This window comes from Camelus dromedarius, chromosome 17 (assembly GCF_036321535.1).
Source record: "Camelus dromedarius isolate mCamDro1 chromosome 17, mCamDro1.pat, whole genome shotgun sequence".
NCBI lineage: Eukaryota > Metazoa > Chordata > Mammalia > Artiodactyla > Camelidae > Camelus > Camelus dromedarius.
Window position 1 is genome coordinate 6103684 of NC_087452.1, and position 14664 is coordinate 6118347.

Below are 14664 nucleotides of genomic sequence, written 5' to 3' on the forward strand. Positions count from 1 at the left end.
AGAGAGAGGTCTTGGGGAGTGTGTTTGGATGTGAGTGCGGATGTCCTGGCGTGCATGTATGATCAGGTGTCAGAGTATCTGGGGATGGAATGTGCTGGATCTGGGGGCAGGTATTTGGGTTCAGGGGTGTGGGTAAATTTTGGTGTGATGTATCTGGACATAGGGATATGTGTAGAACTGTGAGGGTCATATTTGCTAGGCCTCCAGGTGAGTTTTAAAACTCTGCCTTCAGATATTGCCATAAAGTCTCCTTTCCTATAAGTTTCTGCCCCTGGGATGGGTGGCCAGCCTCCCCCAACCCTGGGAACAAAGTCCCATTCAGGGAGTGCAATCTCACACCAGGGGCTCTAGTCAGGGTACTTTTCCTGAATTTTCCCACAGAAGAAACAGAGAAGGAAAGTGCCCTCCCTGGTCACATGGCACGCTGGGCTCTGTTTTGGCCTCTCTGCAAGCCTGCGATGGGGCTGAGAGGCTGTTCTCTGGATGGGTCCCAGTCTGCAAATTGGAAGGACCAACTAAGGGCAGCCCCCTCCAAGGCCTTTGCCTTCAGCAAGCTTAGCTAGGGTGTCATTGGGCAACTCTGGACCCAGACCCTATCCATGGCCGCCCTCAGTCTCCCCATTCTCCATCTGATAAATGGGGAGAGAAATCTCACCCTCTACTGCTGGTTGAAAGAGGTCTCAGTGGAGAGAAGTACAGGCTGGATCAGGGTGAGATGAAGCCAGGAGGGGACAGGTTGGGCAGGACCATTTCTTAGGCTGCTGGGACCCAGATGGGGAGTCAGGAGGGAGAGGGGGTAACAGGAGGCCTGGGGAGCTCCAGCTGTGGCTGCTGTTGCTGTGGTAACAGTGCAGAAGGAGCTATTTTAAAACGTGGCTGAGTTATTGCTGGAAGGCTAGGCTGCCGGAAACCTGATTTCTGAGAGGCCTGGCAGGCAGGAGGAGGGAGAGGAGACACCCCTGCGATACCCAGGGTGGGGCTAGGACATCGCTAGTTCTGGGGACGGGGGGACATTCAGGGCTGTGTGTTTCTACAAGCTGCTCTGGGGTCTTCTCTGCTGGCCTTCCAGAGGTCAGTGTCCCCCGAGTGTTTGGATTTGGAGAGTGAGAAACTGGAAGGTGAGCTGAATAAATGAATGAATGAGTGACTTTGTTGAGTAAAGAATTTTGCTGCCACCCGGAAGGATTTTCCTCTACGGATAAGGTTATGCTGAATGGATGTTGCTGAGTGAAGAAATGACTAGTGAGTGAATGAATGTTTGTTGAATGATTTTTGTCAAATGAATGACTCAAGGAGTGAATACATGTGGGCTGAATGGCCGAATGGGGCCCCCAGCGAGTTCCCACGAACAAGGCTGGGCCCCACTGAGCCTTCTTCCATTCCCCTTCCCAGGAGCCCTGGCTGTGGCCAGGGGGCAGTGGGCCATGCCAGGGACAGTGGAAGGCCCCATCTGGAAGCAGGCGGAGAACATTAGGGACATTTACGACTTCCGTGATGTTCTGGGAACGTGAGTCTCAGGGCAGGAGCAAAGAGGGAATCGTCCCTGAGCTGGTGGGTTGGGGCGGGGGTAGGGGTGGGGAAGGGCCTCACTCCTGGGCCTGGATGGCTGGGGTGGCTGAGTCCAGGGTGCTACTTCCTCTGGTCAGTTGATCACTGCTTCCTGTTTCCAGGCCCCATGGTGGCCCTGAATGGCCTGACTGGCCCTGGCTTTTCACTTCTGGCTGACAGGGGGTGGAACAGGAGCTGCTCTTGCCACAGCTCTGGGTTCCTGTGAAGAGAAGAAAGTAGAAGAGAATGAAGGAGCCAGTTTTTGAAACTTGTTGCCAAGAACTGGGGTTTCTGGCCTAGGTTTTGGAACTGAAGCTGGGCATGGCTCTTTTCTCAGCTGTAGGAATCCAGAAATGACTCAAACCTGATCTTTGCCCCTCAAGTTGATCCCAAACACGTGAGGGAGACAGACGCATGGAAAATGACAACAGGGTGTGGGCTGTGTTCCAGCTAAAGTCGGGAATGTGGACTTTGTTGAGCCCAGAGACAGCAGTGGCTTCTGTGTGGGGAAAAACTTTCTGGAGAAGGGGCCATTAGAGCTGGGGACTGAAGGATGGGTAGGAGTGCACTTGTCAGAGAGGGAGAAGGCATTCCAGGCAGAAGGAATAGCATAAGCAAAGGCTCAGAGGCATGTTATGTGCAGAAAGAGGTAAAGTCTGGTGGAGCTTATAATCAGAGGCTGGGAGAAGTGTGAAAGAAGAGGCTGAGAAGAGAGAGAAAACAGGTCATATAAGGCCTTGAAAGCCAAGCTAAGGAGACTGGACTTAATCCTACAAGCCATAGGAAGACATTTAAGACTTTTTGGCAGATTTGCAATTCAGTTGGAGATGGACAAGACCAGAAATCAGCAGTGAGGCTATTACAGTCACTAGTTATTCTGATGATTGAGATTTCACCATGAGAGATGATTTTCTTTATGACTTCTTAACCCAGGGAAAGCAAAGAGTCCTCGAAAGAATACTCTAGTAAACTCTTCTTAATCAGTGAACTTTAATGCAAGTGAGTGTGTTTGTTCCTTTCTAAGAGCCTGTTAGAAACACTTCTCAAACTTCAGTGAGCATACACCAGAGGATCTTGTTAAAAGGCAGATTCTGATTTAATATGGTGGGTGGGTGGGGCCTGAGACTCCACACTTCTAAATAGTTCCCAGGTGATGTTGATGGTTCTTCATTGTTCTAAAGGGAGTTAAATAAGCCATGACTCAAATTGGCTTCTGCAGAGAAAGGAATGAATCTGTCATGCACATAATAAAAAGCCTAGTGGGTAAACTTTAGGAACGGCTGAATCCAGGGGCTCACATGATGTTATCAGGAAATTGTCTTTGACTGTTTCTCAGCTCTGATTTCCTTTGTGTTGGCTTCATTCTCAAGCAGGGTCTCCCCCAGTGATAGCAAAGATGCTCCAGGTTTACATCCTAGTAGCTTAGCAGGAAAGAGCACCTACCTCGTTCTCAAAGTGCCAGTAACCTGGCTTACATCACAGGACCCAATTACTGTGGCCAGGGGATAGACTACTCTGATTGGCTAGGCTGGGTCACTTCTGACACCAGGGTGGTGAATGAGTCAGGGAAGGAGGCGCACCCCACCTCCATGGTCTGAGGGTGGTCACATAACCCATAGAGGGATGGAGGAGAGGCTGGAGGGAAGCTGAGGTCCCAGTTTCCCACCTCATGAATCCCTTTCCCTGCAGAGGGGCCTTCTCGGAGGTGATCCTGGCGGAAGACAAGAGGACTCAGAAGCTGGTGGCCATCAAATGTATCGCCAAGAAGGCTCTGGAGGGCAAGGAGGGCAGCATGGAGAATGAGATCGCTGTCCTGCACAAGTGCGTGGCCCACGTCCTGTCCCTGTCCTAACCCCTCCCGTTCTCCTCCTACCTGTGCTTTGGGCCAATCATCTAACCTCTCTGAGCCTCAAATTGCTCATGTGTAAAATGGGGTCATAATCTCCACTTGGTAGGGGTGTAGAGCGCATCAGAGGTCCTTTATTCCAAGTGCCTGGCACAACAGCTAACATGACAGATGTGACTGAGATGCCACTGCTTATTTACCGTAATTTAAAGTCCAATCAGATCTAAAAGTCAATCCTTGACCTTATCTTGAACCCATTTATCTCAACTGATGTTGTCTCTAGATCTACCTCACGTTCTCCCCACATATTAAAACACTCAGCAAGTTTAAAAATGCCTGTCTGCTGGCGCCCTGACTCAATCAACAACCACGTGGTCTCTGAATTGATCATGCTGATGGGAAACCTGCTGCCCTCGCTGTAAAGCTTATATACAATCTTCACTTCCAGCCTCTCCCCTGAGCTTTCCAACCACCCTGGGCAGGGATGAAATAATCATTTCCACTATTGGTCATGGAGATTGAGGCCCAGAGAGGGCAGTGGACTTAACTTGCCCAAGGTCACACAGCAAGTCTGTGGCAGAGCCAGATCTTCCATCAAACTCAGTCACCATCACTGGTTCATTTACTGAGTGTTTACTGTGTGCCAGACACTGTGCCAAGATTCTTACCTGCATTTTCTCAAGTGATCCTCACCCCAGCACTCTGAGAGAAGTACTCTCATTGGCTTCATATTACAGATGAAGACACTGAGGCTCAGAGGGGTTACACTCAATTCAATGACTACTGGTGAGCAGCTTCTCTGCACCCGGTGCTGGAGGAACAATGGTGAGCAGGTTAAGGCTCCCAGTCTCATGAGGATGATGTTCCAGTGGGGAGGCTGACAAATTTATAAACACAGATGTTAAAATCATATACTGATCAGTGCTATGAGGTGCTGAAAAGACTTGCCCCCCCATCCCCCAGCATGAGGCAGAGGCAGATGAGGACCCAGGTCTGTCCAGTGCCAGAGCCCAGTGTTAACCTCTGTGCCCTCCTGCTCCTGCTACACTATAATAAATCATGGTAAATCAGCTTTTCCGTTTGGGACCCAGATCATTGATTTGTTCTACCCAGGTTTGCAGGCGATGGTCTTCAAGATGAGGGTGGGAAGGTGGCTGAGCTGTCCTCAGCTCTGAACCAACTGACTTCTCCTTTCAGGATCAAGCACCCCAACATTGTAGCCCTGGACGACATCTACGAGAGTGGGGGACACCTCTACCTCATCATGCAGCTGTGAGTGGCCCAGCCCCTGCTTCACACCTCTCCCCGCTGCCCCCACCCTGGCCTCTCTGCCTCCCCTGCTCTCTTGGCGACTGCTCTGTTCCCGGATGCAGGGTGTCGGGCGGAGAGCTGTTTGACCGAATTGTGGAAAAAGGCTTCTACACAGAGCGGGATGCCAGCCGCCTCATCTTCCAGGTGCTGGATGCCGTCAAGTACCTGCACGACCTGGGCATCGTACACCGGGACCTCAAGGTGGGGGGTGAGGGTGTGTGGGGAGCTGGGGCACCCAGGGGTGGGGCTTCTGCAAACTCCTGTGGGATCTTAGGCACCTCTCACCCCCTTGCTGAGCCTTGGCTTCCCATCTGCAAAAATGACCCTGTAAGCCCTAAGCTGCCCGCGCCCCACTCCAGCTCAGACACTCAAGTGGACACAAAGGTGAATTGTGCTATTATTGTATTCCAACCATGTGAAGCAGCTGTGAAGCCACAGTGGCTTCTGGGGGACCCGCTGTTTCTCAGGGGGTGCTTGGGGAGTTAGAAAGTTCTCCTGGCTTCTGGCCATCTCTGACTGTCCCTTCCCCGCCCTCCCACCCTCCCAGCCAGAGAATCTGTTGTACTACAGCCTGGATGAAGACTCCAAGATCATGATCTCCGACTTTGGACTCTCCAAGATGGAGGACCCCAGCAGTGTGCTCTCCACGGCCTGCGGGACCCCAGGATACGTGGGTGCGGAGGGCTCTGGGCTGGGACTGCGGGTTGGGGAGGAACCAAGAGCTGCAGGGCAGAGATTTGTCACCAATATGTCCCCTTCCCTCCACAGCCCCTGAGGTGCTGGCCCAGAAGCCCTACAGCAAGGCGGTGGATTGCTGGTCCATTGGGGTCATCGCCTATATCCTGTGAGTGGGGGCTTGGCCACGGGGGACGTGGCTCTAAAGTTCTCCTCTCCCCTACTTTGCTCTCTTCTTCCTCTCTGCTATTTCTTCCTTCCTGCCATCCACATTTATATCTATCAATCAATGACTAACATTTCATTCAATAGATACTAGGTTTCTGGCACTGTGTGCAGCACTGGAGATTTAGCAGAGAGCAAACAGACAAAGTGCCTGTCCTCAGGGAGCAGACACTCTAGTACGAGAGACAGACCATAAACAAGTAAATAAATCTATAAAATAATGTCAGGTGGTAAGAAATATTATGAAGAAAAAGCCAGCAGGGTAGGGAGATGGGGATGGGATGCTATTTTAGAGGAGGAGGTCAGGGAGGCCCTTCTGAGGAGGTGGCATTTGAGTGGCATCCTGAATGAAGTGAGGGAGCCAGACACTGAGGTGTGGAGGGAGAGTGGTTTAGGCAGACAGAACAGCAAGTACAAAGGTCTTGAGGGAGGAGAGATGGTGGCGTGTTAAGGAACAGAAAGCCAGTGTAGCTGGACAGGAGTGAGCAAGGCAGAGAGGGGTAGGTTTCCCTCCTTTGTAAAGGGGGAAACTCCTTCCGGCGGGTCCTGCCTGACCCTTAAAACTGCCCCAAGCTCCATCCCGGAGCCAATGCGTGCACTGAAAGTGGAAATGAGAATGTTTCTCCATGCCCAGGCTCTGTGGTTACCCTCCCTTCTACGACGAGAATGATGCCAAACTCTTTGAACAGATTTTGAAGGCCGAGTATGAGTTCGACTCTCCTTACTGGGACGACATCTCTGACTCTGGTATCTGGGGTCCTGCTTTCTTCCCCTGGGTGCCTTCCTCATCTGCTTTGCGGGGCTCCTCACTGCCTTCCTTTGGTCAGATCCACCCCCCTAGACTAAGAGCCGTCTTCGAGGCCAGACACCCTACCCCGGGTGCTTTCCTCTGCCTGGCCCCTGGACTGAGAAACTGTAGGCATTCATCCATTCAGTCCTCAAACAGTATTTTTGAAAATACCTCCCCCACTGACTTCCTAATGTCTAGAACATCACCATTAGTGTTTTCATCTGTCCTTTTGTGCCTTCAATTAGTATGCAAAGCCGTGTAGCCATTATCAATCATTTACACATCAGTGTAAATACACAGAGTATAATATGTTTTCCTTAAGGGAGAGAGGAGAGTGCTGGAGGGCTGGGGTGGGGCAGGGGCTTAGAGAAAGAGGACAGAGGGGTGGGGCGGTGCATAGGCAGATCCAGCCTCCATCAACACCAGATCAGACCTGAGGAGGTGGGTTCTATCTTGGGGGTGTTCTCAGGCACCACCATGCTGTCTTTGCTCTTGTCTTGGGGATTCAGCCAAAGACTTCATCCGGCACTTGATGGAGAAGGATCCAGAGAAGAGGTTCACCTGTGAGCAGGCCTTGCAGCACCCGTGGTGAGAGCTCCTACAAGCTGTGGGCTGGGGGTGTGTGGGGCCCCCAGGCCTGCCTCTGCCTTCACTGACAACCTTCCACACACACCTATCCTAGGATTGCAGGAGATACGGCTCTAGATAAGAATATTCACCAGTCGGTGAGCGAGCAGATCAAGAAGAACTTTGCCAAGAGCAAGTGGAAGGTGAGCCCATGTCCCTAGACCTGGGTCCCAGCCTCCCCAGGCCTCCCCCCCACTCCCATCCAGGCCTCAGCTCACACAGCAGCTACCACCAAGTGGCGCACACAGTCAATGCTCCGCGATGCTACTGAAGAAACGCATTCACTCATTTAGTGCTCCGTGACACCTACTCTACTCCAGTGATGGTCTGTGACTTCCAAGTCTAGAGGGAGAACAGCGTATAATTCTTAAGGAGACATCTAATCCAAGCTACGGGGTCCTTGAAGGGGTATAAAGGTGGTAAGGACATGATAGACTTGTTGGACTGACAGCCAAGTAGGAATTAGTCAGGCACAGCAGAATGAGGTCTGCGGCAGAGGGAACTAGTGTGCAGAGGGCCAGGGGCAAGAGGGAGTGTGGTCATTCAGGGCAGTGCAAGTGCTAAGCCTGGCTGGACTGGAGGGGCTACAGGGAGGAGCCCAGGCTGGAGACACAGGTTGGGGCCAGGCTGCTTGGGGGCTCGAGGGCCACGGTGGAGCACTGATGTGATCCTGAGGGCGCCGAGGAGCCCCAGGATTTTCAGCAGGAACTTGCCCTTTAGAAAGGATGCAGAGATGCACAGAGGGAAGGTTGGGAGACCCCTTAGGGGGCTGTGGCAGAGGTGTAGTCAGGAGACGGTGAGGGCTTGGACCAGAGCAGTGGCAATGGGAACAGAGAACACTGGTTGGTTCAGAAGTCGTTTGGGAGGCAAAATTGACAAGAAGTGATGGTAAGAATCAATGTTGGGGGAGAGAGGAGGAGATATCCAGGGCTGGCCTAAGATTCTGGTTAGGGACAAGGTGGATAGTGATCACAGGGGCAGAAACTTGTTTTGGAGGATGACTGGTTTGGGATATGGTGATTTTGGGGGACAGCTCTGTGGATAGGTTGAACAGAGAATGCTACATACACATCTGGGCAAGTTACTTAACCTCTCTGTGCCTTGGTCTCCTCCTTTGACAACGGTGACAGTAATAGTGCCCACCTCAAAGACATTCGTGAAGATTAAGTGGATTACTATGTAAAGTGCTTAGAATAATGCCTGACACATAATGCTATATGAAGTGTTTACTATTGTGTGAATACAAATTAATTATATATAAAGTTATATATGTCTGTTTATATAGATATACTTTTATATATGTGTGAGTGTGTGTCAATATATAATACAGCTGAATATAATTTAATAAAATCTTGTAGAGGTTTCAGGGGTTTTTAGGGGATCAACCAATATCCCCTGAATGAAAACAACAGAACCGCGGCAAGAATTCCACCACCAGACCCCGCCCCACAATTCCCCACTCTCTCAGAAGTCCCTCTCCCTCTTGTCCCCGCAGCAAGCCTTCAATGCCACGGCCGTGGTGCGGCACATGAGGAAGCTACAGCTGGGCACCAGCCAGGATGGGCAGGGACAGACGGCGAGCCACGGGGAGCTGCTGACATCAGCAGCCGGGGGTGAGGACCAGGGCTCTGTGGAAGGGTGTGGGCGGTCCACAGAGGGCACCTGGGCCAGAGTGCACTGTCTAATACAGCCAGCTCTGCTGTCTCTCCCTTTGTAGGGCCAGCGGCTGGCTGCTGCTGTCGAGACTGCTGCGTGGAGCCTGGCCCAGAACTGCCCCCCACGATGCCCCCCACGCTGCCCCCCCAGCTCTAGGGGCTTGGATCCGGGGTCAGGAGCCCCTGTGTGGGAAGGGTCAGGGGCAGCCTGCTCCCCCTCCCTCCCTGAACTGGCAGGTTACCCGGCCCCCCTCCCTGCACCCCTTTCCCTACCACACCTCCACTGCATTTTCCATACAAATGTTTCTATTTTATTGTTCCTTCTTGTAATAAAGGGAAGAGGTTAAAACCACAGGTAGCTCTGTTTCCCCTGACAATCCACACCCTATATTGTTGAGCAAACTGCTTGATTTGAGGGTGCCTGATCCCTGTGGTAGTTGCAGGGAGCCCCCTTTCCAACAAGACCGGACTGGGGAGAGAAGTGCGGGATGGAGGGGGAGGTGTTTGGGGAATCCCTGTATCCAGTGCCCCCACCTAGCCTTCCGGCCCCATGCGTCTCTTTCTGCGCTTTGCTGGTGGCTCCTGAGCTCGGCGGGTGTGGCGCAGGTCAGCACTGAACAGCACCTGAGGGGAGTGGGGGGGACTCAGAGGGCACACTGGGCTCAGGGCCAGTGGGGCTGGCGGCAGTGTAGGGAGCTAGAAGCGCTCATGAGGGACAGGGCCAGGGCAACGAGAGTCCACTGGACTCAGGGCTGGGGGAGAAGTTGTATAGGGTCTGGGCTAGAGGAGGAAGGGACACCTAGGGACACTCACTGCTTGGGCCCAGCCAGCATAAGGTCCCCACAGGCTCCGGAAAAAGTTTCCTAAACCAGAAGTGATGAGGTGACATTAATTGGCCCCTCCGGCTCCCCACCCACAAGGGTGGGGCTTCAGGGAGAGGTGTGGGAAGTTCCCACCACCTCAGCCCACTGCCAGCCCTGACAGCCCGCTCTCTCTCCTTACCCAGTTCCTTGTTGGCTTGGGGGCTCGGACCTTTGGCCTGGGTGGTAGTGGGGTGCCAGCTGTAGTCACGCTGGGCGATCTGCCACATGTGGATGTCCACAGGCACAGCCTGGGGCTTGTCTAGGGCCATCAAGCAGATGCAGTCGGCCACCTTTGATAGATACAGAGTGAGCCACAGAGGAGGAATGGCAGGACCCAGCCAGCAACTTCCTTCTAACCCCAAAGCCAGCTGCTTCCTTCTCTATACTGAAGTTACTATTATTGTATTTTCTATTAATAATTTAAAAAGCAGCTATGATGAGAGTGCTGGCTTTCTGCAGACAAGAAAACTGAGATTCTGAAGGGTGAAGTGACTTGGCCAAAGTTACACTGCTAGGAAGAGTCATAACCAAGATTTACTGCTGGGCTGGAGTTCAGGGCCAATTAAAAATGGTTCTTTAAACAAAAACTCATTTCTAAACTACACAGAACTATAAAAAAGAAACCACTAAATGCCAAATTTCTAATTATCTTACTGATAGCTAACCCTGTTGATATTAAACAAAAAGTTTTATAAGTACGTATAATTTTAAGAGAAGAACAAGATGAAAAGTGGAAACATCTCATCTGTCTTCCCAAAGGAAACCATTCTTAAGTTTCCTGTAATTCCTTCCAGAAATTTCCACATACATATAGCAGTGTATATATGTACTTGAACAAATGGTTTTTCTAAAAATGCATTCAAAGTGCAATCAATGTCTTTTATACCTTTGCAGCACTCTGCATTTTCTCTAATAAAACATCTGCTGGTATCCTTTATCCTTCCCGCTCTGCCTCCAGAAGCCAAGCCCACATTCAACTTTCAGGCCTGCCTTGTCTCCAGCTCTGCCACTCTCTGCATGGGTGGTAAGGCCAGCTCCTACCCCCTGGGGCCTCACCTTGGTGCCTACCCCTGGCAGGGTGCAGAGGGCCTTGTGTGCCTCCTCGTAGGGGGCCTTGCGCAGCTGCTGCAGCCAGGGAAGTCCGCCCCGTTCTTCCAGGATGGCTCGGGCACTGGCACTCACGTAACGGGCACGGTACCCCAGGCCCAACTTTCTGAGCTGAGCTTCCACCTCCGGCCCTGGGGGAGGGTGGGGAGGACAGCAGGGGTCAAGCATTCTCAAATCCTTCCTATCCTCAGGCTAGTGTGTGAGCCCTCCACCCCATAGGAATGCTTTTCCTCAGCACCTCTCTCCCACCTCAGCACCTTCTGGGAGACCCCAGGACACTTGCATGTACAAAGGAAAGGGGTAAGGCCTGGGTTCTGCCCCTCTACAAATGTTTTCTGAGTACCTACTATGCTTTGTGCATTGGGGCAGATACTGAGAATGACTTGCTGTCCTGGAGGAACACCCCCATTGAATTCCTTAACCTTTCCAAAGGGCGTGCACATTTATGATGTTAAAAAAATTAGCCATAATAATAGCAACAACTTCCGTTATCAAGTGCTGGGTATCACGCTGGAGCAAAGTGCTTTAGGTACATTATCACGCTTATTTTTCTCAAGGACCCTGACAACAATTCCCCATTTTACAGATGGAGAAAATGAGGGCTTAGAAGAGGTCAAATAAAAACTTGCTCAAGAAAGGACATGATGCTGGGTCACAGCGACTCTTTTCTCACTGTGTCTTTTGCTAAAATGACCTTTTTATTATAAATAAAAGATAATTTGGGGGGAAAAAAAGGAACAGACATGGTAGAGGTGGGATCTTGCACTGAGGTCTGGGACACCAAGCCTGTGCTCTTAACCCATAATACTACCCTACCTCATGATTATTTTATTCATCCCTCAAATCCTTCTGGATAAAAATTGTTCCATAAACAAGAGAAACTTGGAGAGTTGAATGAATTTCTGGAGGTCTTTATAACTACTGAGCTGGAAGCTGAGACCCAAGATTGGGTTTCTGAGCATCAAAAACATTCTCTTTTCTCTGGAGGGGGCTGTCTCCTTGCTATACAGTCCCCAGGCACTTCCTCTAGCTTACTTCTCACATCTGACAACTGACATATTTGCTTCTTTAAGACGACTGCCCCACAGAGCTGCAAGGAAAAACATGTGTGTTTTTGGATACAGAATTGTTGTCAAACACTGTGCTAGGTGCAGTCTGTGTATTCCTTTAATCAACGCTCGTGACAACGCTGATAGAGGCTACTGTTATCCTATTCAGCGGATTAAGAAACTAAGGCACAGAGAGGCTAAATAATGTGCTCAAGGTCATACAGCTAGAAGTCCAGTGCCAGAGCTCAGATTCAGATTCAGGCAGTCTGTCTCCTGCTGATGGGGTCCTGTTGCAGGAGTTGCACACCTGGGGACAAGAATGTGTGCTCTTAATCCCAAGCTACTGTACACTGTATATAGATGTTTTCTGATGAGCCATTGAACCCATGGGGCAAAAAGCACAGGTGCTGACATTTCAGGGACAGATAAGGAAGACGAGATATACCTGGGGCTAATCAGATGAGGCAGGGTGGTTCTGGATGAAGGCAGTGTTTGGGAAGGCATGAAGCTCTGAGATGGGAGACAGGCACCAGGGGAGTCCTGAACAAACCCTTAAAGCTGTTGGAGGGCTTGGGGGCAATCTACTCACCAGCCAGTGCCTGCAGGCTGGGGAAGCCATAGTAGGTGACATCATCAAGCTGGATGAGCCGAGGTCCGAAGGCCTGGCAGAGCCACTCCACCATGCCAGTGATACGGACAATGTTGTTGTTGGAGGAACAGATGAAGGAGAAAAGGCATTCAATGGGGTCCTGTTGCAGGAGTCGCACACCTGGGGACCAGAAAGCATCTGCTGTTGGGAGTGGCCTCCTCTCATCCTCAGATCCTAGGCACCAAGGCTCCAGGGGGATCCCAGGGGAATGAGAGTCAGCTTTATTAGAGATAGGAACACTCGAGCTCTCATTCCTCATAGCATCTTGTGAGGTCTGGGTTATCATCCCACTCCACAGATGAAGAAGCCACAATGTAAGCACTATGAGGGTGGGGATTTGTGCCTGTTTTGTTCACTGTTGTATCCCCAGTCACAAAGAAGATGCTCTGTAAACATTTAAAAGAATGAAAGATGTCACCAGCCCCAGGTCACACAGCCAGGATTTGGCTCAATCTCCTTGTCACTCCACTATGGTGGTCAGCAGGACAGTAATAACAATAATAATAATTACTATGTGTCAGGAACTAATCTCAGCACTTTACATGTATTAGCTTCTTTAATCCTTGTAAAACTATGAGGTAGAGATAATCCTCATTTTACAGATGGTGAAATTGAGTACCTTAACCAAATTACAACCACCCCAACCCATGCTCCAGGCCCTACACTCACCTTGGAATTTCTGAGCCACCTTTTGAAAGTGGGGGTCCACGGAACTCCAATGGTGGTACAGTTGAGCTAGGTTGACATCCAGCTGGAAGTACTGTCGCACGGCCTTTAGCTCTTCCAGTGTGGGTTTGCCAGCCCGGCCCTTGTCCCCTCGGTACACAGTGCAGTAGAGCTGCTCCTCAGTCTGGGTCAGTGTCCATACCTGGTCCGCCAGCACGCCACTCCAGTGCGCAGGGCTTTGCTCCATCCACCTGAGCCCCCAGGCACATGGCAGCCCTAGCATTCAGTCCCTTCCTGCACGCTTTGGGGCCCTCCCACCCTATAGCTGCTCCGTATACAAAACTGATTTACAAATTACAAAAAATGCTTTCTTTTACATCGATTATATAATTTAATGATCGCAACAAAATTGCGCAGGCTTACTACCTGCGTAATTATATAGGAGGTAAACAGGGTCACTACCCGTGCCTTAGTCTCTTGTATCCCATAGTTTCCTTCTATTACCCACAACGTTCCTTTGCACCCCTGATCTGCAGTAGTAGGAGTCAGGAGCCAGGACCACTCACCGGAAAGACTGTCCAGAAGCCAGAATCAGGTCCAGACGCAGCTCAGTGCGTGGACAGGGGATGGAGGCCCACAGAGCAGGGACGGAGGCTAGAGTACGATGCCCCATGCTACCCGGCAGAAGGGAGAGGGCTAACATTTCCACGTCTGGACCCGCCCCATTACGGACCCGCCCACTCAGAACAGCTCCTCTCGCAGCCAAGAGACCACACCCCCACTTAGGCCACGCTTCTCAAAGCCACGCCCACCAAGTCCTGGACTCTGAATTCTTAAGGCCCGCCCAGTTTTATTTAATTCCTCCACTCCCCGCAGGCCCCGCCCCTTGCCGTCTCCCAAAGCCCCGTCCCCTCCAACTCTGGCCCACCTCCTGTCCCGACCCTCCCGCCTTTCTCCTTTTGTAGGCTCCCCCTCCTCCACCGTCTCGAAGCTCTAACCACTGTCCCTCGAGCTGCAGTGAATTTAGGAAGCACGCTAGAGAGTACTCTTCCGGTTTCTCCGGGGTCCAACCACTCCCTCACCGGAAGTAGGGCTCAAGCCCGGCTAATTGGATCCAAAGGTAACCAATCCGCGGAGGAATAAGAGGGGCCAATGAGAATCCGGCTTGGCGGCGAGTGGGCAGGCCTTTCCTTGGCGCCTCAGCTGTTGGCGCGCGACGGGCTCGCTGCCCGCCCTTGGCCTCAGGGTTTGTCTGCACTCGGCACGCCGTGGTGTCCGGTCCCCGCGCCCTCAGGCCCCAGCCCTCATTGCCTCATCTCAGAGCCGTGGGATTACTCAGGGCCTGCCGGCCCGCAGAACCAAGTCCTATCCCCCGCTGACCTCAGGGAGCTTTCCTCACCGAGCCTCTCCAGGCCGATGCTCGCCCTCTTCAGTCCGCCTCCCATGAACCCCCTCTGGGCCTGCTGAGCCCCTGCGGTGTCTCCATAGCGTCGGGCTCCTGAGGATTCTGCCTTCGTGCTCGTGCGCTGAGCTGGCCCCCTCCGAGGCCTCTTCCTGAGCAGCGTTAGGCCTCCTCACAGACTACACCCGTCAGAAGCCTGCCTCCTCGGACTGTCCTGTCCAGGGACTGTCCCGCCTTCCGGCTGCCACGGC

General features: G+C 51.9%; 2 protein-coding genes across 13 annotated transcripts; one reads left to right on the forward strand and one right to left on the reverse strand.

The window, feature by feature from the left end:
- The first annotated feature begins 1399 nt into the window (after positions 1 to 1399).
- CAMK1 (calcium/calmodulin dependent protein kinase I) lies at positions 1400 to 9029 on the forward strand. 2 transcript variants are annotated; one of them, XM_031470838.2, is made up of 11 exons: positions 1400 to 1507; positions 3238 to 3369; positions 4592 to 4666; positions 4768 to 4906; positions 5253 to 5379; positions 5474 to 5549; positions 6240 to 6352; positions 6905 to 6983; positions 7078 to 7165; positions 8518 to 8635; positions 8713 to 9029. In XM_031470838.2, the coding sequence occupies exons 1-11, from the start codon at positions 1425 to 1427 to the stop codon at positions 8832 to 8834; spliced, it is 1152 nt and encodes a 383-aa protein (XP_031326698.2). In that variant the 5' UTR covers positions 1400 to 1424; the 3' UTR covers positions 8835 to 9029. The 2 variants fall into 2 exon arrangements, with proteins under 2 accessions (XP_031326698.2, XP_064352337.1); XM_064496267.1 differs by having other exon boundaries at positions 8740 to 9029.
- On the reverse strand, positions 1501 to 14038 carry OGG1 (8-oxoguanine DNA glycosylase). Of its 11 annotated transcripts, none has more exons than XM_064496269.1 (9): positions 13940 to 14038; positions 13578 to 13685; positions 13015 to 13262; positions 12286 to 12465; positions 10597 to 10778; positions 9680 to 9830; positions 9491 to 9540; positions 4063 to 4271; positions 1501 to 1768 (listed from the first exon to the last, which is right to left on the reverse strand). In XM_064496269.1, exons 2-9 carry the CDS (start codon positions 13682 to 13684, stop codon positions 1651 to 1653), a joined length of 1245 nt encoding a protein of 414 aa, XP_064352339.1. In that variant the 5' UTR covers position 13685; positions 13940 to 14038; the 3' UTR covers positions 1501 to 1650. The 11 variants fall into 11 exon arrangements, 9 of the variants coding, with proteins under 9 accessions (XP_064352339.1, XP_064352340.1, XP_064352338.1 ...); XM_064496270.1 differs by having other exon boundaries at positions 14010 to 14030; XM_064496268.1 differs by lacking the exon at positions 13940 to 14038 and having other exon boundaries at positions 13578 to 13917.
- Between the last annotated feature and the right edge of the window lie 626 nt (positions 14039 to 14664).